This window comes from Ictalurus furcatus, chromosome 6 (assembly GCF_023375685.1).
Source record: "Ictalurus furcatus strain D&B chromosome 6, Billie_1.0, whole genome shotgun sequence".
Lineage (NCBI taxonomy): Eukaryota > Metazoa > Chordata > Actinopteri > Siluriformes > Ictaluridae > Ictalurus > Ictalurus furcatus.
The window spans coordinates 19,813,650-19,833,169 of record NC_071260.1 but is presented as its reverse complement, the minus strand read 5'-3'; the positions used below and the strand labels follow the sequence as shown (position 1 = coordinate 19,833,169).

The 19,520-nt window shown below is 40.9% G+C and overlaps 1 protein-coding gene across 1 annotated transcript in view; it reads right to left on the bottom strand.

The window, feature by feature from the left end:
- kalrna (kalirin RhoGEF kinase a) overlaps positions 1-19,414 on the bottom strand; it is a 183,394-nt gene extending 163,980 nt beyond the window's left edge. The window contains exon 1 of the mRNA XM_053627004.1: positions 18,891-19,414. Coding sequence (XP_053482979.1) covers positions 18,891-18,957 — 67 coding nt within the window. The 5' untranslated portion in view covers positions 18,958-19,414. The remainder of the gene's footprint in view (positions 1-18,890) is intronic.
- Between the last annotated feature and the right edge of the window lie 106 nt (positions 19,415-19,520).

Genomic DNA, 19,520 nt, shown 5'->3' with positions numbered 1-19,520 from the left:
CCTCGCAAGCATAGAAAGACAAATGTGTGTGTGTGTGTGTGTGTTTCCATGCATTAGTTGTAATCGGTGTCCTCCCTGGAGAGAACTGTTCAACGGTAATTTAACTTCAGCTGTCACAGAAGCATTTTAAAGACTTACTCAGTAGAGTAGACTCGGCTCACTTTGTATAGTAACCCCTCAATCCTCCTATTTACTATCAATCTTTACTGAACTGATGGCAACATTTATTAAATGACACTGATGTACGCTGTGCTGCCAAGTTCATAAACATGCAGAGGCTTTACAGTGTAAATTTCCTTCGCCATTTCCAGCTGGCCCTGTTCGCTTTCTGTCTTTGATACTGCTGAATGCCTTACACTTGCAAAGGCTCTGTGATTTACAACAGCACTGACTGGAGCACTGAATACAACACTGAAACCAATGTTGGTGCTTCTTTTCATCCTTTCAGCTGTGTTTATTGCACTACCTGAAGCTAGATCCTATACTCTCGTCCTCTCACACTTGTGTTGCACTCTCCTTTCAACTCTTTCCATCTATTCACTACTCTCGTAATATATCCACAGCACTTCTGTTTTTACTTTACATTTCCCTGCTTTTTACTTTAATGGGACCAGTTGGTTTGTACTGGCAGAGAAGCTGTATGTGCGCAGTGCCAATGCTCATGGTGTGTTCATTAATCCAGCAGCTGTGTTCCATATGAGGCTAATGGCAATGCTACAATTTTCTATCACCTTAACCTTAAACACGGCAATAACATACCAAATACACAAAAATATATTGTTCATGTTCAGCAGCCTTAAAACTACACACGTCTTTTCATGGTGCACTGCTCAAGGCCAAAATAGGTCTCAGGTCAGCAAGGTCAGCAAGTCTAGCAACACATCTAACGGCTCTGTAAAGGCTCTTTCCTTAGCATGGTCATACAAATGAGGCTTACATCTAGACTTACATTGATCAGACCTGCTCCAGCTCACCCAGTTTCAGACACACTCATTATCTGGTAGGAAAGAAAACCAGCCTCATGCCATTATCTGTAAGACATATTTTCCTACCCGGCCAGCCGAAGGCTCATGAATTCAATAAGTGGGTCTCACTCATTCCATCTCTCATACCGAATGTTTTTTCCAGATGTTTCTAGTAAGTAGTAATGTATGATTCTTATAGGTCCAGTGTACACATCTTGGCAAGGTCTCTAGAGTGGGAGCCCACTGTAATCTCTGAACTTGTATAAGTAAATTTAGGAAATATGAAGAGTGAAGATCATCACGTTCATCTTGGACTTTCAGAAGTAGAAAATATACTGTATACTCTACTGTGCAATGGTCTTTGGAAAACTTATGAAACAAATATGCATTCCAAATAAGATATCAATAAGTTAGATATCAAATAAATTACTGAAAATACTATAAACAGCAGCAAAGAGTAAAAAAATCTCAGCAATATTTGGTATTTCCACCCTTTCCCTTTTAAAACTGTATCAGTATTCTTTGGTACACTGTCATTTAATTTAATAAGCAAATCAGCTACGTTATTTCAAGTATCTTTGGGAACCTGCCACATTTCTTCTGCAGACCTGCTGACTGTCTCACCTGGCTCTGTTTCTGCCTCAATGATGTTTTTATCTGAACAGTGAGTCTATTAAGACTACTAACACCCTAATGTAGAAGCCATAAAATAAACATTTAAGGCATTGTGTAATGCCTGTGACTCTAGAGATATGCACTGAGATTTGAGAGAACAGAACTTTAGTTGAAATGTCCAGACTAGCCATATCCTTGATTCCATAATCAGTCAGCATTTTTACATAAATCCATTTTTACAGACATTCTGTAAATGCTAGAGACTGATGTGTGTGAAATTCTCAGGAGATCAGCAGTTCCTGAAATATTCAAACCAGCCCATCTGACACCAACAACCATGCCACGATCAAAGTCACAGAGATCCCACTTTTTCCCCATTCTGATGTTTGATGTGAACATTAACTGAAGCTCTTGACCTATATCTGCAGGATTTCATTGCACTGCTGTCACGGTTGATTAGATAACTGCATGAATGTACAGGTGTACACATATTCCTAATAAAATGGTCTCTGAAATATGTTATGTGAAATATGTTACACTGAAATGCACCACTGCTTCTGAATAATAAGGAATATATACAGATCTATTCTACAAACATGAACCAACAGCCATATTAATGCAGTCATGTCCCTATTCCTACTGTTTGATTAAATATATTTCACTTTATAAAATCCAGATTTTACTCTTTCACTAAATGGCTCTGAATTGGCATTCATTTATTCCACAGCACTGTTCTGATTGTCAGAGGGTGTTGATTATTTTTCTATAGTAGTGATAGTAGTGCTGGCTGTCATTTAAATCACAGGTTCATATTAATATGTTTGTTCTAATACATTACTGTTTCTATAGTAACAATTTGCACAGGGACTTGTATGGCAGGTGCCCGATGTAAAGAGATTATTTTAATCGGTGTAAACAAGGAGACATTTAACATTTTTGGAAGGAGTCTCCATTGTCAGCGCTTTGCAACATTCACAACAGCTGTAAACACTGCCCCTTTAGGTTTTCAGAAAATTGCCAGCACAGAGGGATTTGCATAACATGACAAGAATTGTTTGTCTTATAAACATCTTATTAAGAAAGAAAAAAGAGACTGTTGCTGATGCAGATGTTACACAACATACAATGTAACTATAAATGTATATACAGTGCTGTGAATTTGCCCCATCCGGATTTCCTCTGTTTCTGTGTATATCTGATACTAAATTGTTTCAGAAATTAAAACAAAATCTAAGATAAAGCAAAGGCAAGCTGAGTAAAAACAAAATACAGTTTTTGAATGAAACAAACAGCATGAAGTTAGTTAAAAGGTCTTACTCAGTAACACACTATGCCAAAGTTGAAAGAAATTCCAGAAATGATGAGGAAGAAGGTGATTGAAATACATCAGTCTGGGAAGGGTTACAAAGCTATTTCAAAGACTCTGGGACTCCAAAGAACCACAGTGAGAGCCATTATCTTCAAATGGAAAACCTTGGCACAGTAGTTAACCTTCCCAGAAGGGGCCGACCTTCCAAAATTCCTCCCAGAGCACAGTGATGACTCATTCAGGAAGTCACAAAAGAGCCAAGGACAACATCAAAGGAGCTACAGGCCTCTCTTGCATCAATAAAGGTCACTGTTCATGACTCCACTATCAGAAAGACACTAGGCAAAAATGGCATCTATGGAAGAGTGGCAAGACAAAACCACTGATAACCCAGAAGAACCTTCAGGTTTGTCTGAATTTTGCCAAAACACACTGTGATGATCCTCAAACCTTTTGGGAGAATGTTCTGTGGACTGATGAGTCGAAAGTGGAATTGTTTGGAAGACAGGGGTCTCATTACATCTGGCATAAACCAAATACAGAATTCCACAAAAAGAACATCAGACCTACAGTCAAGCATGGTGGTGGAAGTGGGATGGTGTGGGGATGCTTTGCTGCTTCAGGGCCTGGGCAACTTATAATTGAATAATTAAATAACAATAATTGAAAGAAACATGCATTCTGTTCTCTACCAGAAAATCCTGAAGGAGAGTGTCTTCAGTCCGTAAATTAAAACTCAAGCTCAACTGGATTATGCAGCAGGACAGTGATTGATGATGATTGAGATGCTGTGGTAGGACCTTAAATGGGTAGTTCATGCTCGAAAACTCTCCAGTGTGGCTGAAATAAAGCAATTCTGCAGAGAAGAGTGGACCAAAATTCCACCACAGCACTGTGAAAGACTAATCTCCAGTTATCAGAAGTGTTTGCTTGCAGTTATTTCTGCTAAAGGTGGCACAACAAGTTTTTAAGTTTAAGGGGTAAACTAGTTTTTCATATGGGTAATAGGTGTTGGACAACGTTTTTTGCTTCAATAAAAAATAATAATAATAAAAACTCTATTGCGTATTTAGCATGATATATACACAAAAACAGACGAACTCACAGCACTGTAAAGTATGGTCTTTTTTTGTTAGTTTCCAGTAAATTTATTTTTAAAAAATGGTTCGTTTAGGAACTTAATGGCATGTAAAGCCACATCACACCACCTCATCACTGATTATTGTCCTACCCCCTATTCCTTACGTATCACACCAGAACTAACACACGTCTGTATACACAGAGACAAAACACTCAAAACACTATAATTTACACCAGGCTTGTTCACAATATGCACAAATGCTTGGAGTCCCCTGGCTACAGTTTGCATCACTAATAATGACAGCCCTTGTGAAGGATTTCACAGTAATCATCTTGCAGACAGAAAGCCCAAAAGAGGAAAGAAAAGCTAAAACATTTTTTTTTTTTTTGGCCTCTCCCAGGCTTTTTCCTCTCTTTGAATGTTGATGCATTGCTAGCATCTGTGTGTGTGTGTGTGTGTGTGTGTGTGTGTGTTTCCAGTGTTCCAGTCTAGAAGTGTAAGTGCTGAACACAGCACTTGCTCTGCAGGATTTCACTGTCAGATGTTACATTTACACAAAGTCCTGAATCACCTCCGTGGATGCAATGCTGACCAAGACTAAATGCTACTACAAAGAATATGCAAAGCACATGCATCTAGTGAGCTCAGTCTAAAGTATGCCTATGGTTTTATTCAAGAAAGTTCAAGCTAAAGAGAGGGTCATCTAATGCAAATATCAATCCTCTACAGTGAGAGGTGTATTATCTGCAATATCTTGCTATTGTATGCATCACTTCATCATATCTACCATATGCCTATGAAGCAGACTGAGTAAGCAGGATATTAAATATGCATGACTCCTCTCTGCTTCCACCGGCATGTCCTTGGGTCTGTTAGCCCAGTGAGAGTGATCCCTTACTGGGCAAAGATGAACCTGATATGCTACTTCTGATGAAGAACAAATGAGCAATAGAATCTCCAGTAGATCTATTTCAATACCTGTTTTCATTTCCTCTGCTTACCAAAGATATTACTCCTTCTAAAGGCCCTGCCAAAAAAGGGTTTGGGTACAGTATATGAGTCTCTAGTTTTTATTATCCAGAGGCTGATCTTACGAGCTAAATCTGTGGGGAGATGGCAGGGGTGCTGAAGATGTTGCAGTAAATTCTTAAAATCTTGCTCGTAAACTGCCAACCCAATACAGAGTTTCCAAATCCCCACACTAAAAAGCTTCATTCTGCTAATTAATAACCAGGAAAATATGCATGTTCAAGTCCACATGATGGCAATGACATATTTTGCTTTTTCACCTCTGTACTCCAGCACATTGGATCTGCAAATCAGAGAATGTATAATAAGCAAAAGCACAGAATGTCAGCTTTAATTTAAGAATTTACACCTGCACTGAGTTGCTTACGGAATGCAACGCATGGGAAGTGTGCATAAACCAGCACTAAACCACAACCAGACTGCTGATGTTTGGATGGTCTACATGCATTTTGTGTAAGCCTGTCGAAGACTTGCTATTAATGTTATTACAACTGATTCCAAATCTGTCCACTAGCAGTGATATTGCATCATACTCTCTTTGTGTTGTTGGTACAGTAGGTACAAAACACCATGCCCCACCCCCCTCCTAGACACACACACACACACACACACACACAAACACACACACATGAGTATAGATCAATAGCTCTTAGCATGGTCCATTTTCCCACCCATGCTAAAGTACAGCAATCATATAGCAGACTCTCAAGACTCCTGCCAGATCATATCTAAATCAGCACTAGGACAATTCAATTATGAGACAATACACTCAGCCCATGATATTTATTCCAATCCTATCATAGCCTAAGCTACTTGGCAATACCAAATTTGTTGGAGATGGAAATTCTATGGTACTTTAATCAGGTAATATATGCAATTGAACTGCAATATACAAAGTGCCCCAAAAGTCTCCATCCATAATTAACACTTTTTTTAGTAAATGTATCTTTATTTACAAAACAACCTCTACATGATTACCATTTCTTTGTAAACATTGTAAACACATACTATGTTGTCTCTCCCACTCATGATGAACTCGTGTTAACGCGTCTGGTGTTATGCATGTAATTGCATGTCCATCGCAACCTTGCAACAGCTTTCTGATCCAGCCATGAGAATGATTTCAATACATTCTTCATTTGTTAAAGGCATTCTTAAAGTCTATCTGAAATACAACTGTGTGTGTGTGTATATGTGTATATATATATATATATATATATATATATATATATATATATATATATATATATATATATATATATATATACACACACACACACACACACACACACAATAATATATAAATTCCATCTCCAACAAATTTGGTATATATGCAAATCAGGTTTATTGTCAAAATGTACAGACTTTCAGCTGTTTGCAATGAATAAATCAAACAAAAGCAATTGAAATAGTTCAACACACTGAATACTTCAAGTGGTTTTTCCAAATTCAACTGAATATACAACTTATAATGACTCTTCCAGTCTCAAAATTATTCAACCCCCCTGAATAGATTCCCTTACAACAGCACAAATATGAAAAGCACACCTGATGCAACTAATCAAGGGCTTCATTAGTTGCACCAGGTGTGCTTGAGCTAGAACACCTAAATGAAATACCTAAATTGGCTAGGGGTTTGTTGAGTGTACACTACCTGGACAGGGCAGAAAAAGGAAGCTATCAACGGCTGCAACCAGATTTCTGAGAAGGCAGGTTGTGAAAAACTCTCAAGTGACTGCAAAAGACCTGCAGCAAGACTTGGTGGCAACAGGCACTGAGGTTTCAGTGAGCACAGTAAGGTGCGTACTAAAAGCAAAAGGTTTCCATGTCAGAACTCCAAGACCTACACCACTACTGACCCAAAAGCACAAGAAAAGTCAACTCAAAATCATATAAATAAGCCACAGAAGTATTGGGATTCTGTTCTGTGGAACAAAACATCTGGGTTACACATGTAACCCTGTTCCCTTAGTAGGGAATGAGATATTGCGTGAGCTTCAAGATGTGGGAAGCGCCCTCGCAAGTGACCAGTATCTGAAGCTTGTGTAGCATCATGCATATTCATAGGCCTGCCATGATCAGGTGATGTGGCAATTAAGCGGATTGCATGACATAAAAAGGGCACCCGTGAACCGCACTGTCAGGCTCTATTATCTGAAGTGAAGACGCAATTCACAGGCATGCCCCAGTATGACAAAGCTACACAACGTCTCATTCCCTTCTCAGGGAACATGGTTACATGCGTAACCCAGACATTCCCTTTCAAAGGTAACTCAATGTTGCATGAGCTTCACGCTGTGGGAATGAGAATACTCACTCCGTCATACTGAGGGCATGGCCTGTTCAAAAGATCCAAGCCCGAGGGTCACTGCAAGACACTCGAGCCCAGGGTGGAATGTATATCCAGGCTATAATATAGAATGAATGTATGCGGCGTAGACCATCCCACCGAAGCACAAACATCCTGTAATGGTACCCCTTTGGACAAAGCCTTCGAGGAGGCAACCCCCCTAGTGGAATGAGCCCTTATGCCCAGAGGTGTAGCGAGACCGTGCACCTCACAAGTGATAGAGATTGCTTCCACAATCCAATTAGAGATGCGCTGCTTCAAAACAGCATCACCTCTACTGTCGCCGTGGTGGACATAAGTACAGAGAGCCCTTACTGGACACAGCAGGTGCAATTTCTCTTGTTCTGGTGTGAGTAATGGAGGAGGGAAGAAAGCCTGCAACACTACCGGCTGGGCAGCAGACATAGGCACTTTAGGAATATAATGTGGCCTAGGATAGAGGAACTCCTTGGCTAATCCAGGGACAAAGTCAAGGCAGGAGGGAGAAACAGAGAGAACATGTAGATCTCCTACTCGCTTGAGAAATGTCTGGGCCAGCAGAAACGTTACCTTTAGAATCAGAAGCTTCTCTGAGGCTGACTCTAAGGGCTCAAATAAGGCACCTGACAGACCTTCCAGGACCACAGAAAGGTTCCAGGAAGGTATGCGTGGTCTGCAGATGGGCCTCAGCAACCTGACACCACATATTAACCTTGATGTTAGAGGATGTTGCCCCACAGAGGCTCCATCAATAGGGGTATGGCTGGCCTAAATGGTGGCCACGTAGACCCTGATTGTAGAAGAGCCAACCCTACTGATAAACCTCCTTGTAAGAACTCCAGAACTATAGCTATTGCACAGTTTACTGGGTCTAGCTGATGTTCCTCACACCACGATACAAAAAGTCACGACTTGAGCACATACAATTTCCTCGTGGATGGTGCTTTGTAATTCAACATGGTCTCTACAACCTGAGTTGCGAGACCAGAATCTATGAGCTGGTGCCCCTCAGGGGCCAGACCCACAATTTCCATAGTTCCAGCCAATGATGATAAATCAGCCCTCCAGTTTATGACGGTAGAGCCAGTGATAATACAGTGGACGGGAATCTCCCAAGGAGCGCTGTCTAGCAGGGATATTATTTCTGAGAACCATATTCGAGCTGGCCAAGGTCTTGGCAAACTTTCGCTAGAACTGGGAGCAGAGCGATCAGGGGAAAAGCATACAGACGTGACCTCAGCCATGTGTGCACCATGGCGTCCAGCCCCAATGGTGCGGGAGGAGTGAGGGCAAACCACAGTGGGTAGTGTGTTGTCTCCTCGGAGGCAAACACATCCACTTCCGCTTGGCCAAACTGCCGCAATATGGACTCCACTACTTGTGGATGGAGCCTCCAATCCCCAGGCCTTAGCTCCTGCCTCAACAGGATGTCTGCCCCGACATTCCGGTTGCCTGGAATGTACATTGCACTCACTGACAAAAACTTTCCCTCCACCCAGAGAAGAATTAGTTGTGCCTGCCTTAACAGGGGGCATGGACATAACCCTCCGTGGTAGTCTATATATGAGTTCATCGCTGTGTTGTCTGTCATAACTTACGCATGGTGACCTCTCAATTGAGGAAGAAAGAATTTTAGTGCTGGAAATACAGCCCGCAACTATAGGCAATTTATATGGCACTACAGATGTGGGCTGCTCCAGGCCGTGCCCCATACCATGAGGGAGGCATCTGTCATTGCCATCTTGCGATAAGGAGATGCTTCTAGAGTATGAAACGAGGCTAGAAACCGGGGACACCTCCAAATTCTCAGAGCACGTAGGCATCGCTGCATGACACTGATTACTCTCAGAGGTTTGAAACCCCTTACTTTTCAGCCACCATTGAAACTGTGTCTTGTGCAATAGTGCCAATGGTATGGCATTGACTGCTGCTGCCATAAGCCTCAACAGTCTCTCGTAGAGCTTTATCTTGCTCAATGTTGATAGGATTGACCCTACACATGTTGGGGACAGAAACCCCCTTATCGTAGTAGAATCCCATATAACCATTAGAAAAGTTGTCCTCTGCACTGGAGAAAGCATACTTTTCTTAAGGTCCAATCTGAGCCCCAAGCTCTCCATTTCAGTGTGAACAACATCTTGATGTTGAATCGCCAGTTCCCTGGATCATGCTAAAATTAACCAGCCATCCAGGTAGCTTAGTACATGGATGCCTTGGAGTTGCATGGGAGCCAGAATGGCATCCATGCACTTTGTGAAGGTGTGAGGAGATAAAGCTAGCTTGAAGGGAAGAACCCGATATTGGTACGTGTTGCCTCCGAATGCGAACCTCAGGAACTTCCTGTGACGGGGCAATATTTCTATGTGGAAATATGCATGTTTTAGGTCTATCATCAACAACCAGTCCTCGAACTGAATCTGTGGAACAATAAGTTGGTCGTCAGCATCTTGAACCTGTATGTCTGAAGAGTACGGTTCAGATGATGCAGAACTAAAATTGGCCACACACTCCCATATTTTTGCGGATAATGGCTGTAAAAATCTCTCTCTCTCAGGGAACAGGATACATGTTCTATGGCCCCTTTGTCCAAGAGGGATCTTCATTCCTGTGCTAACGTCTGGCTCTGCTCTGTGGTGACTACTATGGTAAGCAACCTCTGAACCCTTTTCTACAGTAGACAGAACCCATGAAGGCAGTAGTTTCCACGCTGGAAGATGGTCTTTTAGTGACGTTAACTCTTCCACATGGGGGCGGCTGTGGCTCAGGTGGTAGAGCAGGTTGTCCACTAATCGTAGGGTTGGCGGTTCGATTCCTGGCCCACATGACTCCACATGCCGAAGTGTCCCTGAACCCCAAGTTGCTCCTGATGGCAAGTTAGCACCTTGCATGGCAGCTCTGCTACCATTGGTGTATGAGTGTGTGTGCGAAAGGGTGAACGAGACACACTGTAAAGCACTATATAAGTGCGCCATTTACTATTTACATTCTGTTGGAGGGAAAGTATCCAATTTTCGTTGCCCTTTGAAAGCTTGCTGACCAGAGAAGATTGAAAACTTGGGACAGCCTTGGCTAGGGGAGACCCTACAGTAGCACTGGGGGCTAACTGCCCTAACAACCTCACAGCCTCTCAGGACTGCTCCTTCTTTGTCTGCTTGGCCTTTATGAGCATTCTCAGATCAGGCCTATTGCAGGCTATGACTGTGGCCACCCAGTCCATCTGGCTCTCTAGGGGGGAGGCAGGATGCCACACTCACCTTCTGTGCCTCCCTCACACTAGTGCTTGCACGGGCTCCACTCATGGATGCCCGGGTGAACTCGACACGACGGGGAAGGAACTGGCTGAATGCTGCCGTATGTCGAGCTCACTCAACAGGTCTGCTTGGTAGGCCTGCAACACTGCCATTGTATGCAGTGACCCACAAGCGAGATGCCTTGGCCTTGCCCACCAACCCATACTTTTCTTTTTTTTTTAAAGGGACACAAAAGTAAAGAGATTTTTCTTTCTTTATTTGAATAGATAGAGAGGAAATGAAGAGTCCTTTTGCGAGTATTACACAAACAGTCTCGTTGAAGATAATAAGGCTGACAGCATGGTTCACAGGTGCCATTTTTATATCACGTGAACTGCTTAATTGCCACGTCACCTGATTACGGCAGGCCTATAAATAGGCATGACGTTACACAAGCTTCAGATACCGGTCACGCATGAGGGCGCTTCCCACAGCGTGAAGTTCACGCAATCTTGAGTTCCCTTTCAAAGGGAACTTTTTGGCACGATGGATCAGCGGTATGTCTGGAGGAAGAAGAATGAAGAAAGAACACTTCCACAGTCAAGCATGGTGGAGGCTTGGTGATGCTCTGGGGCTGCTTTGCATCCTCTGTCAATGGAAACCTGCAGCATGTAGAAGGCAAGATGGATTCACTGAAGTATCAGGAAATCCTAGGAGAAAACATCATGCCGTCTGTGAGGAAGCTGAAGCTTGGGCGTCATTGGACCTTCCAACAGGACAATGATCCCAAGCATACTTCAAATTCCACCAAGGCTTGGTTGCAGAAGAAGTCCTGGAAGATTCTACAGGGCCATCATAGTCATCTGACTTGAACCCCATAGAAAATCTCTGGTGGGATTTGAAGAGAGCGGTTGCAGCAGGCAAACCCAAGAATATTACTGAACTGGAGGCCATTGCTCATGAGGAATGGGCTAAGATTCAACAGGAACGCTGCCAGAGGCTGGTGTCTGGCTATGCCTCTCGTTTTCGGCATGTCATAACAGCAAAAGTATGCTCTACTAAGCACTAAAGATGCTTGCCATGAAAGGGTTGAGTAATTTTGAGACTGGAGAAGTCATTATAAGTCACATTTTCAGTTAAATTTGGGGAAACCACTTGTAGCATTCGTTGTGTTGAACTATTTACATTTCTTTTGTTTGATTTGTTCATTGAAAACAGCTGAAAGTCTGTACATTTTTACAATAAACTTGATTTGCAAAGGGGGTTGAATAATTTTGACTGCAACTGCATATATATATATATATATATATAAATATATATATATATATATATATATATATATATATATATATATATATATGTGTGTGTGTATGTGTGTATATTTATATATATATATATATATATATATATATATATATATATATATATATATATATATATATATATTCTGCTAAAAAAAAAAAGGTGGTAATATCCTCTATGTATGGAGACTTTTGGGACACCCTATAGTATAGAAGAGCCAAATGTAAGAAAAAAAGCTTTTTGGCCCTGCAGTCAGCAAAATATAAATCAGTGATAATCAATAGATGTCTTTTTATCTCTATGTTCAAATGAATAATATTTTCACACCTGACTGTATACAGCAGATAAATCGTAAAAAATAAAAATAAAAATAAATAAATAAATAAATAAAACCAACAGACATTAAAACTTAACTGTTAATTGTATTATGCAGCACACTGGAGATGCACAGACTGCAATCAATTTCATGCCATGAAAAGGAAACACCTAATAGTTTTGTCTTAGGTAAAGAAGAGATGCTTAAGCAAGAAAGTATTAGCTTTCAAGCTCTGCCATCCATTTCATTAACTGCTACATTTCAAGTTTGAAGTACTTAGCTTGCCAAAGTGTTGTTAATAATTTAGCATTGTCTTTGCCATTATGCAGTATTAGAACTCCAATTCCATTAAACATGATTCCCAGTCAACGTTCATGCTCTGTCAAGTCATCAATCAGCAGACTCATCTTCAACCTATCCACGCTCTTAGAAAGAGCAAAACATTGCATTGCATTCTCACAGCTCACATCAGCTACTGTAGCAAAAGCAGAACCACAGATCAATATTGAAATCAAAGGAGATCCTTAGTTTTCAATATAACTTCAACTTCAAATATAAACATGTATCATTTAATTCAATCTATGAAAGTCATTATTTTGTTAGATATAATAATAGACTAGGGCTCCAGGGTCCCTGGTTCCATCCTGAGCTCAGGTTACTGCCTGTGTGGAGTTTCTGTGCATGTTTTCCTCCTGACTGTTTGGGTTTCCTCTGGGTTCTCAGGTTTCCTCCCACCTCCAAAAACATGCCAGTAGGTAGACTGGCTACACTAAATTGCCCCTAGGTGAGAATGAGTTTGTACCCTGTGATGAACTGGCATCTCTTTCAGGGTGGTCAGTATTCATGGGTAAGGCTTCCAGATCCACTACAACCCGACCGGGACAATCAATGGTAGGCTACAAATTAGTTTTAAGTTCTTGTTGTATGACTAGAAATACATTAATTTTCAAAAGCTAAACAAGTACACTTCTAATTTTACAAGACACACTAGATACTTTTACCAGCTTTCTACCTAATAGACACTGGTTGCTGTCTATAAAGTTTCCTTTACTGTCAAAGAACCAAATTTGAGAATGCAGATTCCTCAAAACATAACCGGAAAATGTCAGACAATTTCTCTGCATTACAAACACTTAGCTTTACAAATGTAAAGAGCCAGAGTGTCTTTATCAGCAGAGACACAGCTGCCCGCCCTGAGCCCTCTAGAGAATCTTTCTTCCAATCCACCTAAAAGCTTCATTCAAAGCATCAGCTAATAAGATCTGACCCTATTAGGCAGCAATCCTAACTGTTTCTCCGCACTAACCCGGTAGATGCATATGTTTCTGCCTTGTGAATATAGAAACTGCTAGGTTCCTTAAAATGAAGGGGATACCCTTTCTTTTTCTCTCCTTCTTCTGATCTCTCCCTTAACATCAGATCATGACTCAATAATCCGGTCAAATCTCCTCTTACGCTCTTTATTACCCATGTGGCTTACATTGGCCAATTAGCCATCTGCTGCTACAAACATGTGTTTGTAAAAGAGAGAGAGAGTCACACACACACACACACACACACACACATACACACAGAATGAAGCCAAACCATGGGTGTGTTCATTGTCCTGATGGACACTGGCCGGATTCACCCTATTGTTCTCTCCATGCTAGAATGTGTGTGTGAGGCAAAGAATGACATAGGGAGTGGAGGAGGGAAAACACACGTGCACACACGCACGCACACACACACACACACACACACACACACACACACAAACTGCTGGAGGGCCAGCGTCTGTCACAACAAAGCCTACCGACTATTCAAGGCAATCAGCGAATCCAGTGAGCCCGCTGAAACCATCTTCAATATTACACTGTACACAGCATGGGTCAGTTTAAATTACATCTCAAATTATTCTTAGTCTTGTTCAAATGTAATGTAGATGTAAACATGTTTCCTCATATTGGATTTCATTAAATATATAAATGACCCTAGGGAGGTTAAATGATTATATTTTTGGTTCTAACTTTGATAAATATGCATTTGTATAATGTAATGAAATGTGTATCTTGCCAGAGTCACACATGGATATCAAATGGCTAACAGCCCACTGACTGACTTGCTAATATGCTGCTGAATTGATAATGTAATCACGTACCATATATAGTATAATCATCCAGAACACTAATACACAAATGACCCCACACATCCACACACTTTGGTCCAAGGTACTGGGAACAACTTTCTATGGGGATTAATGTATATTTTACAATAAATAAATAAATAAATAAAAACAATACAGCACCTTAAATAGTTCTATGGTTAGGTTGTTCTGGAAGGCCCCTTGAAAGTTCTATGCAGAACAATACAGGGTTTCTATTTTTTTTTTCCCCCAGATCTTTAAAAGACTGAACGATTACCCATCCAAATAACCTTTAGGGAATCTGTTTCAGAAAGGTTAAAAGACATTTTTTTTCATATGTGTATAAAAAGATAGGGGTGGGCAATATGACAAAAAAAATCACCATATTATGATATTTTGATACTTGATACACAACATGTATCACAACATTTAGGTTTTAGGTCACAACAATTATTTAAGTATAATTATCATAATCATATTTTTTATTTAATGTCTACAAAATGCTGCATTGGATTTACTTTTGTTACTGTCTTAGTGGTGTTCCGCATGTTCTCCCTGTGTTCACGTGTACGATATTGTAACATTTAAATTCACTGCTGCCAATAGGTAATTATTATAAATGTCTCATGCTGATTGTTATAAATATCTCATATTTATACATAATATCTCAGAGAAGTGTACTGAGGCATAATTTATCACAGTATCAATAAGAAATAGCTATGGCATTATTATGTAGAGCACAGATTGTCTGCATGACAGCTCTTACACACAAAAATAAGTCAAACTATGTATAAAAATCACTGTGATTCCAGTTTAAATGTAAATACCGTTTGACTTTATTGTCCTAGTCATGTTTGCATTGTGGATTGCATGCGAAGGAGCAGAGATTCAAAACAACAAAACTTGTGAACTCATGAAGTAGCAAAATTGTTACTTATAAAAAATAAACCTACACTGAGAGCTGTATCGCTAATATCTGACCTTGTACAGAATTAGACAGTTTTTTTAAAAAATAAATAAATAAATAAGGGAAGTGCCTGTCCACATACAGTATATCTGCTCTCAGTCGTAGTCTTTTGAACATAACATGCATCATGATGAGGGGGTGTTTGCAATGTACACATGGGAAATCTCCCTGTAAGAGGTAAGTAGGCATGTTTACAAGAAATGTATTGATGGTTGTTTTGTTTATTTATTTATTTATTTATTTAAATAATTTTGGTCAGAGTGCCCCTTTAAATATCTTAATAACCCCACCATTTAGATAAAATTGATTAGAGTAGCCAAGTCACATCACTAACCTGTACCTCTTGGGATGCATTCGGTATGACCTCATTCAATGCCTTGGCCTCCATCCCAGCTCACTGAGTGATTAGCTAATCAATACAGAAAACCCTCCTCGTGCCGTGTAGAGTAGCTTTTGAGAGGACGAGCAGAACTGGAGCCAGCTGTAGTCTGTCATGCTCCCAGGGAGGCAATTGTTGTTGACAAAATGGCTAAATCCATACAGGTATTGACTGGAGGGTTGTACAGTGCCAATCTGCTGCTGTATTACCTGAAGACAGATCTGCTGTTCAGTTGGGTGTAGCTCGCCTCATTAAAACTGTAGGCCAAATTGCTGCTTTTCTAATAGCTAGAATGCCTGAATCATTCCAGATGATTCAGATGAACACATGATGAGAACAACTGAGGGAGGGGTGAATGTTTTCATCTCTCTTAATAGGATGAGGGCTGTAAACTTGCACTAAAAGCCTTGGCTAGCCTGAAGTCTTTGTCCATGTGTGAGTGTGAGTTTGGCTCGGGGTTAATCCGTCTGTAAGCAGTGAATACACTTGAAGAGAGAGAATGCCGTATGGCTGAGGACATAAAACCACTTCAGCTCTTTCAGACAGCAGTTTGTGAATGGATTACTGCTTACTCAGCCACATAATGCCTTTCTCTCTGAGGGCAAACACCCACTGCTTTTAGAAAAGGTATAGTAGGGAGGGCCTTCCATTCAAACTGTGTTGGTCTCACTCTAGATCTCACTATCTGTTTCTGTCTATCCATCGTTGTCTTTGTTTGTATCCTGGCCCAATCCATCCCTCTCTTCATCCCTCTCCACATCTTTTGGCATCCCCTGGGGCAGAGGCTGCCATGACGTATTAATACAGACACTGATAACTGATCTCCCAGTGCTGCCTGAGACAGATGTCCTTATATTCTTTGAATGAACCACAGCAAAAACACTCTCTCATCTCTGATAATGCTCTCAGACCCCTACACCATCTGTAAATCATCTTAGCTTTTGCCCAAAATGCGGCACTGTGGTCCACTAAGCTCCACATCCAGACTGAACGAATCAAGATTCAGCTCTGATGTCTTTCTATATTCTCGATTATATTTCTAGAGCTTTGTGTTGGGCAAACCTAGATTGTTCACAGTGACTGCGGTTCAGGTCTCCTTAACTCTAAATGAGCAAGATTTCCTTAGCGTAACTACGGAAAGTGCTCGAAATGTGGCCACATCACCACAACACTTGCTTAAGCCTGCATTTTACTCCCACCAATCCAGCTTTCAGATGGTTGTACTCTAACATGTGAAATAACCTGGCTTACATTAAGGTACCACAAGAAAAGAGAAAAACCTTTCAGCATTAAAACAGAGCTCGTACATTCATTCAGGGATACAGTACAGAGGAATGGCACAAAAGCATTACACAGCTGCGTGTAGATGGCCAACGGATGCTGGCATTTAAGCTGCAGTATTAGTCTCCATCCATCCATCCATTTTCTGTACCGCTTATCCTTACTGGGTCATGGGGAACCTGGAGCCTATCCCAGGGAGCATGGGGACACCCTAGACGGGGTGCCAATCCATCGCAGAGCACAATCACACACACATTCACACACTCATTCATACACTACAGACACTTTTTGGACATGCCAATCAGCCTACAGTACATGTCTTTGGACTGGGGGAGGAAACCAGAGTACCAGGAGGAAACCCCTGAAGCACGGGGAGAACATGCAAACATCCCGCACACACAGGGCTGTGGTGGGAATCAAACTGCCAACCCTGGAGGTGTGAGGCAAATGCCCTAACCACTAAGCCACCCCCCAGTATTAGTCTCATGTTTCTTATTTTAGGTGGTGTGTATTTGTGCAGCATGAAGCAACACCAGCTATTTACAGTATATTCATACTCAGCCTTCAGTATACTTAAGAAATTGGAGCATTCGCTGATAGGGTTGTACACAGAACTTTTAAGGGATCCCCTGGAAGACAACCAGATAACCTTTAAGGATTCTAGATCTGACCACTGTTTTTTTGAGTGTGAATTGTATATTGCATCTGCATTATGGTGAGTAGTATTAAATATCTTGGAATCTAGGACCTTACAGGTTTGTTGGTGTTGTCTTCGGGTTGTATAAAAACACTTAAATGTTTTGTGTAACCTTACCAGAGAATGCTTTCCTCTTAGAAATTGTTCAAAAACCTTTTTTTATCCGAGACCTAACCAAAGAACCCTTGAAAAAAAATATTTTTTTCTAAGAGTGCAGTTATTGTATATAGCATTTTATCAATGCATGCTATTTCAGTGATGGTGGGGGCATCCACTACACCAGTGGTTTTCAAAGTGGGGGCCGCGGCCCCCTAGGGGGCCACCAGGGGGCCTCAACAATTTGGTGTGAAAAATAAATAAATACATGATTTATATATATATATATATATATATATATATATATATATATATATATATATATATATATATATATATACATATATAATTATTTATATATATATACATATATATATAATTCCTAATGTAATATAAAGATGTAAGATGTAATTATTAATAAAATAAAGGAAGATATATTCAGAAGTCTGTATTTTTAATGTGTAAAGACATTTAGAACCCTTAAAAAGGATCTATTTTGAATCTCCCTTCCAGATAGAACAACCAAAGAACTTTAGGAACCAAAAAAGCATTCCTTATCAAATGAATCTTCCAGTGAAGATCCCTATTTCCAATGGTGCATTACAGTTAAAGTGTATTAAACTGGTTCCAAATCTGGAGTCTCCAATGAGTTCATAATTTCATCTTTCAACCATTGCTGTTTCTTGTTCATCATCTATAACATCAAAGTAATGTGTGTGTGTGTGTGTGTGTGTGTGTGTGTGTGTGTGTGTGTGTGTGAGCTTGAAGTGACCATTCTAATCTTCAGAATCCAGTGACAGGAAGAAGTGCAGCTGTCAAACAAAGGCATGGTGTCTGCTGCTTAATACTGGGAATAGTACTATTACTATTGATTCGCACACTCGTGAATCTTTCTGCAGTTGTGGCAGCTACTTTGGCTCAAATTTTCATTAAACACACTGAGTTGTTTGAGTGAATTGATTTGCGCACCAACATCAGACTGCGTTTGCATCACCAGGGGCTGCGTTTACACTTAGGCTACATCTCATAGCCTATTATATTTCTGTCAATTCTTTGTTGTTGTTGTTGTTGTTTTTGTTTTCTTCTAGATATGGGTTCTTTGTTTCTCCCCTTCAAAATCAAATCAATGGAAACACAACCCCACGTCGCGGATATTATTTCAGCCCTACCTGTTTTGAAGAAGGCGTCCGTGTCTGAGTCGTTTGGTCCTTCCTCGGCTGCTTCTGCAGAATTCATATCTACCCCCTTTGGTCCTGTGACAACTCAAACGGAAGGTGAAGGGAATCCGGTAAGTAGCGGTGTCTGCGTGCGTTAAAATCCCCGCATCTTTGCGTGCTGGATGTGCGCGCGCTCCGGACAGCGCCAATGAGGACGCACAAAGCGCAGCAGCTCCTCAGCTCTATTGTTTCCGAGCCTGCCTCCTTCTGCCTCCTCAGCTCTACTCCCACAAAGAGCCGAGGTTACACCGAGGAGATGTCTGGCAAATCCTCCGCGACCTCAAATTGTGAATTTCTAATCAATGAAATGGTGTTTCGACCAGCCAATAGCAATGAAGCAGCTCAACATCGTAAGAAAGGAGAGGACAGAGAGCGCGCGGATGCAGCGCAGAGCTGGTGATGTCACGAAAACACCACAATGTGTTTGGCTCGAATCCAGACACCCGTGGCCCGTTAACACACACCAAAATGAGATATAAGCGTGAGGACCCTATAGATTACACTATATTGGCTACAGATTCTGGATCTCGTCTTCTGTGCCACACACTTCATCCTGACTTCCACTTCCAAGCCTAGTTATTG